This window comes from Equus quagga, chromosome 14 (assembly GCF_021613505.1).
Source record: "Equus quagga isolate Etosha38 chromosome 14, UCLA_HA_Equagga_1.0, whole genome shotgun sequence".
NCBI lineage: Eukaryota > Metazoa > Chordata > Mammalia > Perissodactyla > Equidae > Equus > Equus quagga.
In genome coordinates this window covers 66,669,604-66,686,716 of record NC_060280.1, presented here as the reverse complement: position 1 = coordinate 66,686,716, position 17,113 = coordinate 66,669,604, and the positions used below count along the sequence as shown (strand labels likewise).

At 49.6% G+C, this 17,113-nt stretch overlaps 2 protein-coding genes across 4 annotated transcripts; one reads left to right on the top strand and one right to left on the bottom strand.

Moving 5' to 3' along the window:
- The first annotated feature begins 7,220 nt into the window (after window positions 1-7,220).
- On the top strand, window positions 7,221-13,597 carry SLC37A4 (solute carrier family 37 member 4). Of its 3 annotated transcripts, XM_046638182.1 has the most exons (11): window positions 7,221-7,758; window positions 8,019-8,093; window positions 8,360-8,678; window positions 9,554-9,786; window positions 10,110-10,353; window positions 10,863-11,021; window positions 11,256-11,341; window positions 11,853-11,966; window positions 12,184-12,249; window positions 12,606-12,744; window positions 12,871-13,597. In XM_046638182.1, exons 3-11 carry the CDS (start codon window positions 8,531-8,533, stop codon window positions 13,035-13,037), a joined length of 1,356 nt encoding a protein of 451 aa, XP_046494138.1. In that variant the 5' UTR covers window positions 7,221-7,758; window positions 8,019-8,093; window positions 8,360-8,530; the 3' UTR covers window positions 13,038-13,597. The 3 variants fall into 3 exon arrangements, with proteins under 3 accessions (XP_046494138.1, XP_046494136.1, XP_046494139.1); XM_046638180.1 differs by lacking the exon at window positions 8,019-8,093; XM_046638183.1 differs by lacking the exons at window positions 8,019-8,093; window positions 12,184-12,249 and having other exon boundaries at window positions 7,232-7,758.
- A 650-nt stretch (window positions 13,598-14,247) lies between these two features.
- TRAPPC4 (trafficking protein particle complex subunit 4) lies at window positions 14,248-17,106 on the bottom strand. The gene is made up of 5 exons (XM_046685692.1): window positions 16,712-17,106; window positions 16,379-16,553; window positions 15,653-15,756; window positions 14,863-14,989; window positions 14,248-14,594 (listed from the first exon to the last, which is right to left on the bottom strand). The coding sequence occupies exons 1-5, from the start codon at window positions 16,884-16,886 to the stop codon at window positions 14,516-14,518; spliced, it is 660 nt and encodes a 219-aa protein (XP_046541648.1). The 5' UTR covers window positions 16,887-17,106; the 3' UTR covers window positions 14,248-14,515.
- Between the last annotated feature and the right edge of the window lie 7 nt (window positions 17,107-17,113).

Sequence of the window (17,113 nt, the reverse complement as noted above, 5' to 3'; positions counted from 1 at the left end):
CCTATCCTTTGTAAAAATGATGTACCCAACAGGCAAATGACCTCTAGTGCTTACAATCTTGATAAATATGGACTATAGAGGGGAAGACCTGAGAGTTCTCCCTCCTACCCTTTCTTGTTACTTGACTGTGACCTCCATAGGTTTCCAATCTGTACAATTTCTGTCCAGTGTGGGACATGACACCCAGGAAAGGTCCTTCCTGAATCTGGAGAAACCTCTTGATCAGCGATGCTTTCAGAGAAAGATCTTGATCAAAAGGAATAAATGTGAAAATTAACAAACAGATACTTCATTTAAAATGGAGTTAGGGGACCGGCCCAGTGGTGTAGTGGTTAAGTTTGCACGCTCCACTTTGGCAGCCTGGAGTTCACAGGTTCAGATCCCAGGTGCAGACCTAGCACCACTCATCAAGCCATGCTTTGGCAGCATCCCACATAAAATAGAAGATCGGCAGAGATGTTAGCTCAGCAACAGTCTTCCTCAAGCAAAAAGAGGAAGATTGGCAACACATACTAGCTCAGGGCCAATCTTCCTCACACACAAAAAAAATGGAGTTAGGAGGCCAGAAGGGAGAGCTCTCATACCCAACCCTTTGAGGTCAAGTGCAGGCCCAACAGAAAGTAGTCAGCTTTGCTACCCCAGCAGGAGGAAGGAAGATTTTCTTCTTGCCTGACAACAGCCCAGCCAATGAGAGACTGTCACAACTCAGCCAATGAAAACCCGCTACACTTTGAACTCCCAGTTTCCTCCAGTGGACTCTTTGTTTATAACAGCCCCTCTCAACTCCACCTTCTCCTCTATAAAAGAACATTCCTCTCCTTTCTTCTCTGGACTTGTCTGTGGTTTGCCATAGATTACATGTTCTGAATTGCAATTCTTTGCTTTTCCCGAATAAACCTGTTTTCGCTGGTAAAATAACTTTCATTTTTAAGGTCAACGCCATGTATAAAATAATGTCATCTGAAAACAGAGACACTTTTAAGGGTAAAGGAAGACGATCTTAATCCAGTGACCTCAGGGCCATTTCACCTTCTTAAAAATTATTGAGGGCTCCAAAGAGATATTGCTTCTGTGGGTTATATCTATCCATAGCTTTCATAGTACAAGATTAACACTGAGAAATTTAAAAAATATTTACTTATGAATACATCTTAGAGTAACACTAATAAATCTACTATTAAATGTCAGTGTAAATAACATTTTTATGGAAAATAATTATATTTTTAAAATTTGTGGGAAAAGTGAGATTATTTTACATTTTTGCAAATCTCTTTAATGTCTGGCTTAAAAGAAGACTGCTGTTTTCTCATACCTGCTTCTGCATTCAAGCTACAGCCTGCGTTGTTTTGGTTGAAGTATATGAAGAATTTCCAGCCTCACAGAGATATTTAGGTGGAAATTGAGGAGTAGTTTAACAGTCTTTTCTGACTTTTGTGAATATTGTTTTTTGATACTACACTAGACAAGCAGTAGTTTCTTAAAGACTGGTTACAATGTGAAATCTGAAACCAAGCCAATAAACTTTTTTTTTTAAAGATTTTTATTTTTCCTTTCTCTCCCAAAGCCCGCCCCACCCCCCCAGTACATAGTTGTGTATTCCCAGTTGTGGGTCCTCTAGTTGTGGCATGTGGGATGCCACCCCAACACGGCATGATGAGTGGTGCCACGCCTGCGCCCAGGATCCAAACAGGCAAAACCCTTGGCTGCTGAAGCAGAGCACACGAACCCAACCACTTGGCCACAGGGCCGGTCCCAGTAAACTTTTCATATTTTGTTAAATTAAAATCTATTGGTCTATCTTGCACTTTGAATGGGTGTGTTACCCATAAAAGATTTTTTAACATCATGCATTGGTCATGTGGAAGACGTTGGTTTACTGAATCATGCAGATCTTCCAAATGCTAACACGTTTCATTACACAATACTAAAAAATGATATTTGATAATATCACCACTGGTCTCATTGGAAAAGTGTTAAAAGAGTGGGAAACTGTCAAGCTCAAATTTTATTTTTGGCAACAAATACTACCAGTTCTTTTTCCTTGAAGTGACAGGATAACTTTGTTCATTTTGGAGAAAATGCCTTCCAAATACCCAAGTCTGGACAACCATAGTTTGTCTCTCCATTGTTCTTTCAAGTAAAAGTGGTGTTCCATGAACGAAGAGGCTAGTTCAGCTCACAACTCAAACAATTACACAGTTTTTCTCGGACAACCATTGTACTTTCATAAGCAGCAGAAGTGTCTTAGGCATACTTCACATTTCATCACACAAAATATTAAAAGCACGTGTACTCAAGAGTTGAAAATTAATAAAATTAACGATTTTTTCCTGATTCATCATGGACAGTCTTAAGTGAAACTGGCTTTTTTTTAAAAAGAATAACTTTGAGCGTGTGGTGGTGAAGAAACCAACGATTATTAGTATGGTTTGATGCTGCTGCCTTGGTTCACTCAAAGGGCCAGCAGCTTAATCTTTTACTTTTATCTTTTGCTTAGTCTATTGCTTTTACACAATCAGCGAAGGCATTGATATGCAAAAAAAAAAAAAAAAAACCCGCAAATTACATCTCAATATTATCATGAAGATAGTTTTGATCTTTCTGACCCCTCAGGGATCTGAGGATTACACTTGGAGACCACTGCCTTAGTCCAGCCAGAGTTTGAGCTGATTTGACTGGACTATATTCTTCGGCAAGGTTGGTATATTTCACGTTTATCTTTGTTCCTAGAATACAACCCCTCAGGGGTCCAAATGTAATGCCTGGGCTGTTTTTCAGGATGCCTTCCTGGTGGGAGCTGAACCCCAATTTTCATCCCCCCAGTCCTAGAATTCTGAAGGCTGTGCTGAGCGTCCCTTCCTCTCAGGAGCTTCTTTTGAATTGGTTAATGCGGTGCTGATGCAAACACCACCAAACGTTGGCCATACTTCTCTGGGCTTCTCTTTACTCTGGGATCTTAACCCTGTGGAAGATCAATTGCAAAAATGGCTACAATTCTTCACGCACAACTTTTGCAATGTGAATTTGCAACTCCTCCCATCATAGGTGAAGTCTATTTCCCCATCCCTTGAATCCTGAGTGATCCTATAGCTTGCTTTGGCCAATAGAAGACAATAGAAGCAATATTGTTCCACTTCTGGAACTCGGCCTCAGAAGGCTGGCATGCTTCTATTCTGTCTCAGACCCTCGCCGTGATAACCAATCCACACTACTCTACTGGAATATGCAATATCACATGGAGCAGAGAGGGTTGTCTCATCTGGGCCCATCTTAGATCAGCCAACACCAGCCAACCCACCAGCTGACTGCAGACACATAAGCTGAGCCTGGCTTGGATCAGCAGAACTGTCCAATTGACCCATGGACTTGTGAGCCATAATAAAACGCTTATTATTGTTTTAGGCAACTAAGTTTTGGGGTGCTTTTGTTGTATAATAATAGCTAATTGCAAAAGCTAATTGATAACTTTCTGCTTTGGTAGGTCTCTGATAGCTTCAAATATTTCCTTTATTTTATTTATTTATTTTCTTGTGAGGAAGGTTGGCCTTCAGCTAACATCTGTTGCCAATCTTCCTCTTTTTGCTCGAGGAACAGTGTCGCTGAGCTAACATGCGTATCAATCTTCCTCTATGTTCTGTGGGATCCCGCCAAGCCATGGGGGTGCTAGGTCTGCACCCAGGATCCGAACCTGCGAACCCCGGGCCACTGAAGCGGAGTGCGCAAATCCAACCACTACGCCACTCGGCCAGCCCCCCAGATAAACTTTTTTATAAGAGAAAAAGATGAAGGAACAAAAAAAGATGAAACAGCTACCACAAACAGAAAATAATATCTCCCCCATAACTGAGTATGAATGGGTAAAAAGGTGAGAGTAGAGGTTTGGTGATGGTAAAATGAAAGGAAATTGATTATCGTATTTATTTTTTATTTGATACAACTCTTATTCTTTACAAAAATGGTTATAGTCATGCCCATAGAAGTGTGGGCATAACTTCTGAAAGCAAACACTCTTTGTAATGATTTAAAAGTAACTTAAAAAAAGTTATAATACATGGGCCAGCCTGGTGGCATAGTGCTTAAGTTCCTGCGCTCTGCTTCAGCGGTCCAGGGTTCTCAGCTTTGGATCCCAGGAGCAGACCATGCACTTCTCATCACACCATACTGTGGTGGCATCTCACATACAAAATAGAGGAAGATTGCCACAGATGTTACCTCAACGACAATCTTCCTCAAGCAGAAAGAGGAAGATTGGCAACAGATGTTAGCTCAGGGCCAATCTTCCTCACCAAAAAAATAAGTATATATACATAATACAAAAGTCTATGCTCTATAAGTAGTCCTCCACTGTGCCTTATGATAATAAGGCTTGCTTTTTATGCAAAGACTAAGTGTTTGGGAGTTACGAACCACTGGACTTAAGAAACATCATTTTACAGTTGCTTTTTGTACCTTTTTTGCTTTTGGAAACCTCCACTTCATCAGGGCACTCAGCAGCTTGGTGTTCTTCAACACATTCATTTTTCTCTGTGAATCACTTTCAGAGCCATCTAGACTTTCAGGGTCAGGTCAATCATCGTCTCCAGCCACATCGCCTTCTCCATGATGACCTTCTACTTCACTGAAGCCAAGGCCACAATGTCATCTATATCTTCCTGAGAATTTACTGTCCATATTTTGCTGATATTGAGACTCCCCATCTTCATTAATTTTCTTGTCCTCTTCCCCTAAGTCTGCTGCCTCCTAATTACAAGATCCAAGATTGCCGTCTGGGGAAGGCTGAATGCTTCACCTCAGGCGGATGGACTCCCTGACAGCACTCATCATTTTGGGGACCCGGAAGGGAAATGCTGAACCCACTTGCTGTTCTCCTCAGCCTGCACGCCAGCAGCCTGCAACCTGCCACCGGCCAACCGGCACCACTGCAGAATGCCTCATGAAAGATTTTAAAACGGGATTATACGAGAGTAAAGAATTATAACTACATGTAATGTATAATCCTTGATTGGATTCTGGATTTTAAAAAAAGCTTTAAAAGACATCTTTGGGAAAATTGGAGACATTTAAATGTGGACTATATATTAACGAATACATTTCTTGAGTGTCAGAAATTGTATGTGGTTATGTAGGAGATTATCCCCGTTTTTAAGGCAACACAGGCCGAAACACATAGGGGTGAAGTTTCACAGTGTCTGCAACTAACTTGCAAATGGTTCAACAACAAATACATCGTTGGGGCCCAGGACAGGCTGCCTCAAAATGTTCCACGATTGCATATTGATTATTTCAAATTAAAGTCACTGGAGAAGCGCCCGATACAAGAAGAGCGCTCCGACCCTCCTTTGTCTCTCTGAAAGCTGGAAGTGAATCTCCCGTGTGGAAGGCTCTCTCCTGCATCCTTATCACCAGAGCTGCGGGATGCAGGGCGAAGAAGCCTGCATAGACAAACCCTGTTTATTTACCACTTCAAGCCTAAACTCTGTTTAAATTCCTCATTAATTATGTACCCCAAATCTGTTTCTTTGCCCTGGCAGTTCCTCACAAATTTATTGTTTCTTCACGTAAAAAGATATATACATGGGGCGGGCCCCATGGCCAAGTAAAGTTTGCGTGCTCCGCTTCCGCGGCCCAGGGTTTCGAGGCTTGGGATCCCGGGCACAGACCTAGGACCAGTCCTCAGGCCATGCTGAGGCAGTGTCCTACATAGCACAACCAGAAGGACCTACAACTAGAATATACAACTATGTACTCGGGGGCTTAGGGAGAAGAAGAAGAAGAAGAAAAAAGATTGGCAACAGATGTTAGCTCAGGTCCAATCTTTAAAAAAAAGATATACACACTGCCCGCTTCGTTCCCTCTTTGAGCATCATTTTCATGATTCTCCCGTGTGTATGTAATTAAATTGGGGTTTTCTCCTGTTAATCTGGTCTTGTGTCAGTTTTATTATCAGTCCAGCCATAAGAACATAAGAAGGGTAGAAAGGGGAATTTCTCCCTCCCTGACAACACGTACATATATTTATACAGAGAGATTAGGAAAATATAGCAAAATATTAACATTTGCAAGTTGAAGAGTATTCTTGCAACTTTTCTATAGATTTGAAAATTTACAAAATAAAATGATAGGACAGTTAACAATCTAGGTGGTGGTTACAGGGGCATTCATATACATCAAAAAAATCCTTGAGCTGTACACTGAAGATCTGTGCAATTTTTGTATTTTACTGTGTGCATATTATACCTTAAAAATAAGTTGGGGGGAAAAAGCTTAAATGGCTGTCTATTAGATAAAATAGGAATTCTTCGGTCTGGTTTGGTTTTGGAGAAACTCATTTTCCTGGTCCTCTGATCTACCTTAAGGAAAGCGCGGTGCCTGATCCACGGTAGGCTCTGGCCGAGCAGACACCTGGTGAATTGGGAAGTTCAGCCACAGGGTGTCCCATTTTATCTCGCGCCCACCTCTCCCTTCTCTGAGCACCTTCCCACTCTAAAAGATTTTTGCTCTCAACTTTGGAGCACTTAAAAATTCTTTCAGCAATCCTCTGGTGGGCTCTGTGAAAGCGATTATTTAAATTTTCTGAACTCTTACCTAAATCTTCTCTTGAGTCCTCACAACCAACCTATGAGGTTGATAAGAAGCTAGGGGTCATGGAGATTATTAGCCAAGGTCACAGTGTTAGAATGCAGTGGGTCCCGGATCAGAATTGAAGGTTTACTTCGGGCCCGGTACTTTAAACACTGTCTATTTTGTTTTAACTCTGTCCCCAACAGTCTGACCATAAGTTAAATATTCAAATCGTGCTTATTTAGGACGGTACTAATTTCTTACCGAAAATACCATAGTCTCCTATAAGACCTTTCCCAGACTGTGACTGGCAGTGGGAGGCACTCAGTAAAAAAGTTCGTTGAAGGCCATCAGTTAAGAAGGGACCATACAAGCCCAGCCCCTAAGGGGCGCTGTTCCCCCCCAAGCGCCAGCGTGACGGGCATGATTAAGCCCAGAACCTTGGGGACCGACTCGACTCCCGGGCCGAAAAGACGCCGGCGGGGGCCCCGCCCCAGCCAGTGCGCCCGCGCATGCGCCCGCCGGCCCCGCCCCGTCCTAGTCGGGCTCCCGCCTCCGTTCAGGTAGGGGGCGGCACGCGGGGGAGGGGCGTCGCCGGAGGGCGGGGCTGGGGGGAGTCTCGGGCCTCGGCCCCTTCGTTGGAGCCTCAACGAAGGTTGCCCCAACTTCCGATACAACCCGGAGCTGCTCCTGCGGCTGCCCCTTCCGGGGAGGGGGCAAGTCCTGGGGCTGGGGGCCGCCGAGGCGCTGCGGGTGACCAGCACACTCCTGCTTCTTTCTGTGGCTCTGGTCCTCGGTCTCCGCACCCCTCCGGCGCCTGCCCCCCGGCCCCGTCGGCTCCCAGCCCGAGTCGGGTGTCCCGGGTAGCTTGAGGACACGGGGCTGGGCAGGTGCCGAGAGCCCGCCGCCAGCCCCACCCTGCGGGGCTGCGCTGCCGGGCGCCCGGAGCGAGGGGCCGCAGGGAGAAGACTACGTGCGCTCGCCCGCTCCGCTGGCGCCCACGCCTTCTGCTCCAATTGCTTTCCCAGCCGAGCGGAAAAGCCGGGGGCACGTTGCCCGGGCCCTGGGAAGCAGGGCAGTTCGGCCCCGGCGCTTGAGGTCCGCCGGTGCACCTTCCCATCCGCAGGCCGTCCGTCCGACAGGCACCGACCCTGCAGCCCCCAGCCAGCCAGACGGGAGCCCACCCTGAGTCACAGGGTAAAGAGACCAGAGGCAGCTGAGTGACCCCACCACGACCCAGACCCTAGTAGGGCTTTCGGTGTGACACTGTGGGCCTGAACCGGGAAGTTTCCCCATGTTTACAATTCTGCAACTAACAATAAACAGTTACCCCCCATGTGTGCCAAGCATGGGGAGTTACAGGGCTTGAGGTCGGCTCTAGAGGACAGGGAAGTGGGGTTTTGGGTGGTATGTGTCTGAGCATGTGTGTGTGTGTGTGTGTGTGTGTGTGTGTGTAGAAACTAACCCAGAACCTGGTGCAGTGCCTGGCAACCCGTCAGCCCTGAGTAAACCTTCATGGAATGAAAGAGAAGGTAGGTGACTGAGGGAGCCGGGCTACAGAGGGCAGCTCTACTCGTCCCACCCCTGCCTCCCCTGGGCTCCTGCAGACAAAAGTAATTAGGTTGAGCCTTAATCACAGCTGGTTTCACAGGCAGGAGGACAAGGAAGAGCAGGGAAAGGGAGCAATCCTGGGGACACTGGGTGCTGGCTTGGCTCACAGGCACTGCCTCCCTCTGGGACCCCCTCCAGCCCTCACAGCTTGGCAGTCAGTAATCTCCTGTTTTCTTGTCTCCCTCAGGACACTGGGTTCCCTCGGAGCGTCCCCAGGCTTAATGATTGTCCAGAAGGTGGCTATAAAGGGAGCCTGGGAGGCTGGGTGGCGGAGGGAGCAGAAAAAGCCTACCTCAGCAGATCTGGGCACTGAGACAGCGGCAAGCAGGAGCTGTGGTCAGGGGCTCTGTGTCCCACCATGGCAGCCCAAGGCTACAGCTATTACCGCACTGTGATCTTCTTGGCCATGTTTGGAGGCTACAGCCTGTACTACTTCAACCGCAAGACCTTCTCCTTTGTCATGCCGTCGGTGGTGGAGGAGATTCCTCTGGACAAGGATGACTTGGGTGAGCCCTGGGAGGGCGCGGGGGGGTGGGGGGGGGCACCCAGAAACAGACCAGCAGGAGAAGTTGGCTGTTTGTGGCAGTGTGGTGTGTACAGGCATTCAGTGTGTGTTGAGTGTCTGGGCACGGCAGAGGCTAAGGGAGTCCGCATGTGCTGGGTGAAGAGGCTCAGATCCGTGTATGTGGGTATAGACGAAGGACTGAGTGTGAACTATGCATGTCTGAGGAGGGCTGCTTATCTCATGTGTCTGTGCGTGTCTGTGCCCCAGATGTGCCCCCAGAGGCACTGTTTATTCCTAGTGTTTAGGGGGGTTCTGAGCAGTTTCCACATCTGTGTGAGTGCATCCTCAGACCACAGGCTGTGTGCTGCCACTGACACTGTGAGCACTGGGAACTGGTGAGCTGGCACAATGACTTCATGTGGCCCAGAAGGCTACCTTTCAGGAGGAATAAGGTCCCTGACTCCAATTCTGAGCTCTTCACCCCATGTTCAGATGTGGGGCAACAGAACTTCCCAGAGGCCCTGGGTCAGCATCCAGGGTGAGGGGGAAACGAGGCATGTGTAAACCCCAGGGAGGGGCCTGCCCTGTCCTGCTCCCTTCTTGCCCTCTGACAGCTGCAGCTGGAACTCTCCAACAGGCTGAAAAGTCATGGGTCAGCCTGGGGCTAGTGCTGATGGTGAGGCAGGAGGAGTGGGCCCGTGAACATGAACGGGTGTTAGGATTCCAGCACAGGCTCCTATTCCTCTTGGAAGGAATCTGTCTCACCCTGCCAGGCACCTCTACACACCTGATCCCAAGCCTTGCTTCACCCCTCCTGGCCTTTGCCCTGGCCCCTAACCCCCCACGTGTCCTTCTCCCTGCTCCCCTCTCCTGCAGGGCTCATCACCAGCAGCCAGTCAGCAGCCTATGCCATCAGCAAGTTCGTGAGCGGGGTGCTGTCTGACCAGATGAGTGCTCGCTGGCTCTTCTCTTCTGGGTTGCTCCTGGTTGGCCTGGTCAACATAGTCTTTTCCTGGAGCTCCACAGTGCCTGTCTTCGCTGCTCTCTGGTTCCTCAATGGCCTGGCACAGGGGCTGGGCTGGCCCCCATGTGGGAAGGTCCTGCGGAAGGTGAGTGTCTGCTTCCAAGAAGCCTGTTTAGATTGGCACTGAGGATACCTAAAGAGCATGTGGGAGCACCTGCACCTCCACCCCCAACCCACAGCAGGGCAGGTTCCTCAGGAGTTCCAGTCCAGCTCCTAATGCTTGTCAAGATATTTTAGGAACCTGAACGTGGTGGGATCAGGTGGCAGATGAGGGAAACTGGCCCTGCCAAGTAGAAGTGCCATCTCCCTCATCCCTGTAATGTGAGCATCTGGGACTGTCCCACGTGACCCCCACCTTCAACATGGACTGTAGGCTGGGCACCTACTCTGTCCCCCTCTGCCCCACAGTGGTTTGAGCCATCTCAGTTTGGCACTTGGTGGGCCATCCTGTCAACCAGCATGAACCTGGCTGGAGGGCTGGGCCCTATCCTGGCAACCATCCTCGCCCAGAGCTATAGTTGGCGCAGCACGCTGGCCCTGTCTGGGGCACTGTGTGTGGTTGTCTCCTTCCTCTGTCTCCTCCTCATCCACAATGAACCTGCTGATGTTGGACTCCGCAACCTGGACCCCACCCCCTCCAAGGGCAAGAAGGGTGAGCACCCACCCAAGCCGACCACTGGGGCACCTTCGTTCATCCTTCATCTGGCAGACTTTCATTGAGGACTGGTGTAGACCTGGCCATGTATGAGCCAGTGGATGTCGGGGGAGGGATGGCGATGGAGAGTGGGTGGGGAGTAAATAAAACTCCATCCCAAGAGGCAGTTAAGTACCAGACAATTGGCAGAGCCAACAAGTGCTGTGACTCGTTATATCCTGGTCCTTCCTCACAACAGAGCCAGGCTTTCTTGTTCAGGGCAGCATCTTAAGCTTAAGCGGCTTGGGTGCCTTCCTCCGTTGGCCCTGGTCCTCACTCTTTCATTTGTTAAGGCTTGAGGTGGAAGGGAGAGGGCAGAACAGTAGGTGTGAGGGTACCTTCCTGCTGATTCCTAGCTGTACAGACGGACTCTGCCCCTGTGGCTGGTTAATGAGGTGGGTGGGGGGGCTTAGCGGGCGCAGGGCAGCAGGAGCAGAGCCTGAGGCCCGGCCTTCTCCCACTCCCAGGCTCCTTGAAGGAGGAGAGTACCTTAAGGGAGCTGCTGCTGTCCCCTTACCTGTGGGTGCTCTCCACTGGCTACCTTGTGGTGTTTGGAGTAAAGACCTGCTGTACTGACTGGGGCCAGTTCTTCCTTATCCAGGAGAAAGGACAGTCAGCCCTTGTGGGTAAGATGAGTGTTGGGACAGGGGTGGGCATAGGGAACAGGAACCAATGCAGGGGATGGGAAATTCAGGCCCAGCTTCCCTTTATCCCTGTTCTTCTTTCCCTGAGGCCAGACACTGCTGGGGACCCTGTACCTCTCTAGGTTTAAGCCAATCTGGGATAACTCCAATGTGTAACACCCTTCCATACCCTCCCACCCTTCCTTTCTCTCTTCCCACCACAACTTCCCACTGCAGGTAGCTCCTACATGAGTGCCCTGGAGGTTGGTGGCCTCATAGGCAGCATCGCAGCTGGCTATCTGTCAGACCGGGCCATGGCAAAGGTGAGTGGGCAGAAGGAACAGGAAGGAGGAGGGTCCCTTTAAATCTTCCCAGCATGACTGGGACAGGCACCAGAGGTGGGAGCCCTGGGGCACAGGCAGTTGGCATATGCTGGTTTAGGTTGAATGTGCTGGGAATGATTCCAGGCTACTCTTCTTTGCTAGGGCTGTGGAGATAAGGCTCTTAGGGAAAGGTTTTAACTGACATCAAGGAGAGCCAGAATTTCTCTCAGCCTAGCAGTGGGCTTCTCCAAAGCCCCAGGGAAACTGGGGTTAGGGAGGGGCTGGGTGCAGCTCGCCAGCACGTGTCCTGAGCCTGCCCAAGTTGAGGACGGGATGTGGAGTTTGGCCTCAGACGTAATGAGCACGTCCCAGGGCCTCCCAGAGCTGCCTGGGCCAAGAACTGGGGTGGGATTGCCAAAGACCTGTCAGCAGAAGCCTGCTGTGTCAGAGTCCAGGGGTGGGGGTTCTCTGCTACTCCTAGGGCCTGACATTGCTGGGACTGTGTCCACAGGCAGGGCTATCGATCTATGGGAACCCTCGCCATGGACTGTTGCTGTTCATGATGGCTGGCATGACAGTGTCCATGTACCTCTTCCGGGTAACTGTGACCAGTGACTCTCCTAAGGTAAATAAGGAGGGCCTGGCGCACGGCAGGTACGAGGAGGAGAAATGCAGGGGCTACTGACTCTGTCTCCCTCTCCATGGCTCCGGCCTGACCCAGGCCTGTCTCTGCCTCTCAGATTTCCCTTTTCAGTTCTGTTTGTACCTCAGCTCTCCTCTGTACTTTGGTGCCCCTCCTGGACTCTGGGCCTGGTTTTCTTCTCTTCCCTGTGCTCCTCTAGGATGTTGCTTTCTGGACTCCAGCTCTTCACCCTCTCGCTGAGCTCACAGGCTTTACAGAGCATGAGGTGCCTTATCTTTATGTCTGGTTTTTCTCTTGGTTTGTTTCACCTTTGTCCTACCCCTCTGCCTTGCCCCTAGCCAATCCACGCTGCGCAAAGTCTGAGAAGAGAGCACCTCCAACTTGGAGGGATGGCCTCTGTACCTCCCTTTCCTACCCACACAGGCCCTGGGGTTTGCTCAGCGTGGCACCCACTCCTCTAGCTCTGCACTGTCAGTTGTATTGGGAAGTGGGCTGGGGGCTCACTTACTGTGTCCTTACTACAATTATTCGTTCCTGGGGGCCAAGCATGCTTCTCTCCTCTGGCAGGGGTAGGGAGGTAAGCTTTCTCACTCTAAGTGCTACCCTGCACTGCCCTTGCAGCTCTGGATCCTCGTGTTGGGAGCTGTGTTTGGTTTCTCCTCTTATGGTCCCATTGCCTTGTTTGGAGTTATAGCCAACGAGAGTGCCCCTCCCAACCTGTGTGGCACCTCCCATGCTGTTGTGGGGCTCATGGCCAATGGTAAGTGATACCCTCTAGAGTCTTACTTCACCCCCACTTGTGCACATAGGCCAGCTTGAGTCTGGAGCAAGCCCCACTGGCTCCAGCCTCACAAATGACTCAGGTTCTTCCCCTCCTCCCTGGCAGTGGGCGGCTTTCTGGCTGGGTTGCCCTTCAGCACCATTGCCAAGCACTACAGCTGGAGCACAGCGTTCTGGGTAGCTGAAGTGATCTGCGCAGCTAGCACAGCTGCCTTCTTCCTCCTACGAAACATCCGCACCAAGATGGGCCGAGTGCCAAAGAAGGCTGAATGAAGAGAGTGCAGGCTCTGGAGTATCCTCTCCCATCTGTGGCCTTTCCCCTGCACAGGGGTGATGGGAGAGAGGGAAGTGGGCTGCTCCGGCTAGGACTGAACCATTGACTTTCCCTTTTCTGCCCCTTTTTCCTCGCCCAGGTGGCACTGGGAGTTATCAGTGGCTAATGAGGTCCCAGCTCCCCATCCTATGCTCTATTTAAGACAACCTTTATTCTTGGACTCCATTAGCTCCTATTTCCTGCCTTCAAACTGGAAACCCCTGCAGTCAAGGAAGTCTCCTATACTTTTCTTCCTCTCCTGGGCCCTTCCCTGCCCCCACTCCACCCCATCCCCACCTGAGCTGAGGCTCCTCTTGCAGCTGTAGGGCACCAGTGGCCCATGACTTCCGTCCTAAGGCCTCTCAGCAGGGGGCAAATGCCATTATCAATACCTCAGACTCCAGGGGAAGACAGGAGGCCATCACTCCCATCGATACCCTGGGTACAGTAGGGGGTATGGGTGGGAGGATAGGAAGACTTGTTCTTGTTATAGAAGATTAAAACTAGATTTGATACTAAACAGTCAGTGAGTCATTCTTTCAAAAGGAGTAACACAAGCCAGAGAGAGCTTTCTTTGGAAAATACTCTTCCAAAGCTTTGTTTCCCTGGAATGGGAAAGCTGATGTGGACTCCTTTAAGCTCATGTCTTCTCTCCCTTCAACTTAACACTGTCTAATTCAATGATCATTTTAGAGATGAAGCTACGGGGTTTCAGGCAGATGAAATAACTTGATGGAGGGAGGCGGTGTAACAGGAGCTCACTGATAGTGTAGGCAGAAAGCCTGGGTTCAAGCTCAGGCTGTCAGTAACCAGGTTTGAGACTGAGGCACAGAATTTATACCTTGCTAAATCTCTTGTCAATAAGAGAATGTACCCCAAGGCTAGAGTGAGAATTAAGTGAGCTAAAGCAATACAGCCTGGGTATAAACAGTTGATAAATGTTCCATCATCATCGTCACCACCACCACCAGCACCTCAGGAAGTCAGCGGCAATTCTGGAACTAGATCCAAGGCTCCTGATTCAAAGTCCCATGTTCATTTATTTAATGAACACATATTTACTTTGTTTTCTACTAGAACATAGCATTACGTCTTCCCAGAATTCCCTTATCATTCCTGTCTCACCCCCCAAGCCCTTCCCCTAAAACCATCAATTAGGATAGCAAACACTGAGATCAAAGGAATGTTTATTACAGCATTTATGGGCCTACCTCCTCCATAAATAAATCTGTACAGAGTTGGGAAGTAGGACCACGATAGATACAGGAGGGAAGAGAGCAAAGTATTAAGGCTCGGGGATCAGTACATGTCATCAGGCTCGTCATCCTCCCATTTTCAAGTGCACTAACAAGGCTGCTGGGATCTCCATCAGAGTGGAAACAGCAGGAGCCTTGCTGCAGGATCTCTCAGAATTGGGGGTGTCCATTGCAGGTTCAGCCTATGACCCAGGTCCAAAAGTTCCAGCCTTCTCTGCCACCTCCAGGGCTAACTTCAGGTTCTGGTCAAACAGCTCACACCTAGGCCAGGCCCACGAGGGACAAATGAGGACAAAGGGTGAGGCCTCAGGCTCTTTCTCCACTTTAGGTACAGAGGAGAGCCAGTGGAAACTGCGTGAAGAAGGACATGAACCCCAAGGAAAGTCTTTGGTTTCTCAATAAGTAAAAGGCTAGTCAGTTTTGTTTTATTTAAAAATAACTCTATTACACTTCAAAATGACTCTGGGAAAGAGCACGTGGGGAGGGGCAAGGAGGCTATGACCAGTATCTAGGGAGTGGGGCCACCTACCTGATTGGCATTTCCAGGGAGTAGAAAGGATTCTTGAGGGCAAAGTCTGAATAAATCTCATAAATCTTTCGGAGAAGAGAATCTATTCCAGCTTGTCTAGGATCTGCCAGCACCACAAACTTGATCCCTGGAGAGTAGGGCGGGGAATGGTTACCAAATGGCAGAGAATGCAGCAAATAATGCCATCCTGTGTTTGTACGGCACTTTCAGTTTTGCAAGGCACTTTCACAAGCCTATTTTTATTCTATCCTCACTGCTCCATAAAGCAAGAAAGGCAAGATTTTGAATCTACAGGTGAGACCATAAAAGTCAAGTGACTTTATCACATCACCCAGTTGACTGAGAGACCAGGCTTTGAATTCTAGCTGTCGCTTACTTCTGCTTAGGGTCCCTCAGCAGAAAGCGCCAGGCAGGGGACAAACTCTGGCAGTTTTCAATTATCTGCATTAAGTGAGTGAAGCAATGACACAATCCAAAGGTTACTTCCATTTGGCATTTGAATTTCATTTTGGAACAACACACTTTCCAAAATGTGTGGAATATGAGACTTTAAGGTGAGCTTTATCTCCACACGGGATAACCAGGGCTGAGCACACTGGTTGACGTGAACAAAACTCACGTCAGATTAAATATTGGCTTTGAATTCACGAAACAAATAAATAGATGTATCTGTCCAAGTGTCACAGGAAAAACAAACCACCAGCCCCCTTGCTTACTAAAGCTGTCTTTGGTCAGTCCCTCCCCCCAACCTGCCCCAGTGAATCCCTCTGGCCTAGCTGGAGATGCATACCTGTCAGTGTCTGGAAGCAGTGCAGTTTGAATGTGTCTGTCTCCAGCATCTCAATGCCTGAGCTGCCCTGTTCCGGAGACAGCTGGGAGCCGATTGCGAACAGCCTATTTGCAAAGGAGGCAAAGCTGGGAATGCACCCGACTGCTGCAAGGGAGGAGTGCTTCTCCACCTTTTCCACTGAAGAGATCCTGTCTGCTGAGGAGTTCACATTACAGCCTGACAGGCAGATGAGGCGGTGTGAACTGCCCAGCAGCAGTATCAGAATTTCTTTAAAATTCACTTGAATTCTGCATATATTTTACACTCATACTTTGCTATAAAACATTTTATATGGAAAAACTTTGGATAAAATTAACACTGGGAATATGTGCCACGGTTACTTACCCCGTGGCTATAGATCCCTAGCACATCTCACACCATAGCTGAAAGCAAGAAAAGATCTTAAAGATCATTTAGTTCAATTGCCTTACTTTAAAGATGTAGGAACTAAGACTCAGAGAAGAGAAGTTGACTTAAGCAAGATTACACCACTGCCAGTATCACCTAAAACCTAGTTTCACTGGATCAGTTCTTTTTCTTTTCACAGCACAAGCACTGACGATTTAAAACGAGGTAGAGAAACGTAGGCACTGCCGCTCAGGAGACTGCCCGCAGAACCACACTAATCCAGCCAGCCTAACAACCAAGTGCAGGCCAACAAGCACTAGGAAGGGTTGGGGGACTTACGAGTGGAACATGGAGGCCAGCATGAGCTTCTCATTGGAGGTGAGGCGGGGCCGGCCGAATCGAATGGACACCGGGTAATTAGCAGGGTTGCCCAGGTATTCCAACACCTCTTTCCCATCAGCCGTGTACTTGCCGTTCACGTCCACGCCATTGATGGCCAGCACCGCGTGGCCCACTGCAGAAGTGAAGCTAAGGGTCAACGAAGGCCCAGCGTGGGGATTCGGAGCAGGGGACAAGGGACCCGGCCGCACCCCTTCACGCCGCGCCTCTGCAGAGACTCCAGCCCACTCCCGCAGCACCCGGCCCCGCCCCCCGGGCCCGAGCCTAGCCCACCCCGGATGCCGTCGCGCTGGCCAAAGGCAACGAGCACACGCTCGTCGTGTAGCTTGAGCAGCAGATCAAGCGGGTAGCTGAAAGTCTTCTCAGCCTCGGCCCGTGGCGCGTAGCTGTCCAACTGGTAAATCAGGCCGCCAGCTTTGTTCACCACATACACACTAAAAATCGCCATTGCTTCGCCGCGGCGCGGACACCGGTAACTAGCCTCTTCCCCACGGCCCCGCCCCGGAACCGCAGTCACGGCCCGCCCCCCCCCGCCGCTTTCCCCTCCCAGCCCCGGCGGGCGGCTGGCTGCGGCGCCTGCGCACTTGAAGCAACAGGCTCGGGTATCAGTAATGCCGTAAAGTGAGCTGCTGGGACCGGGTGAATTGTTTTCTGTCTCTCTTTCCCGGTTCTTAG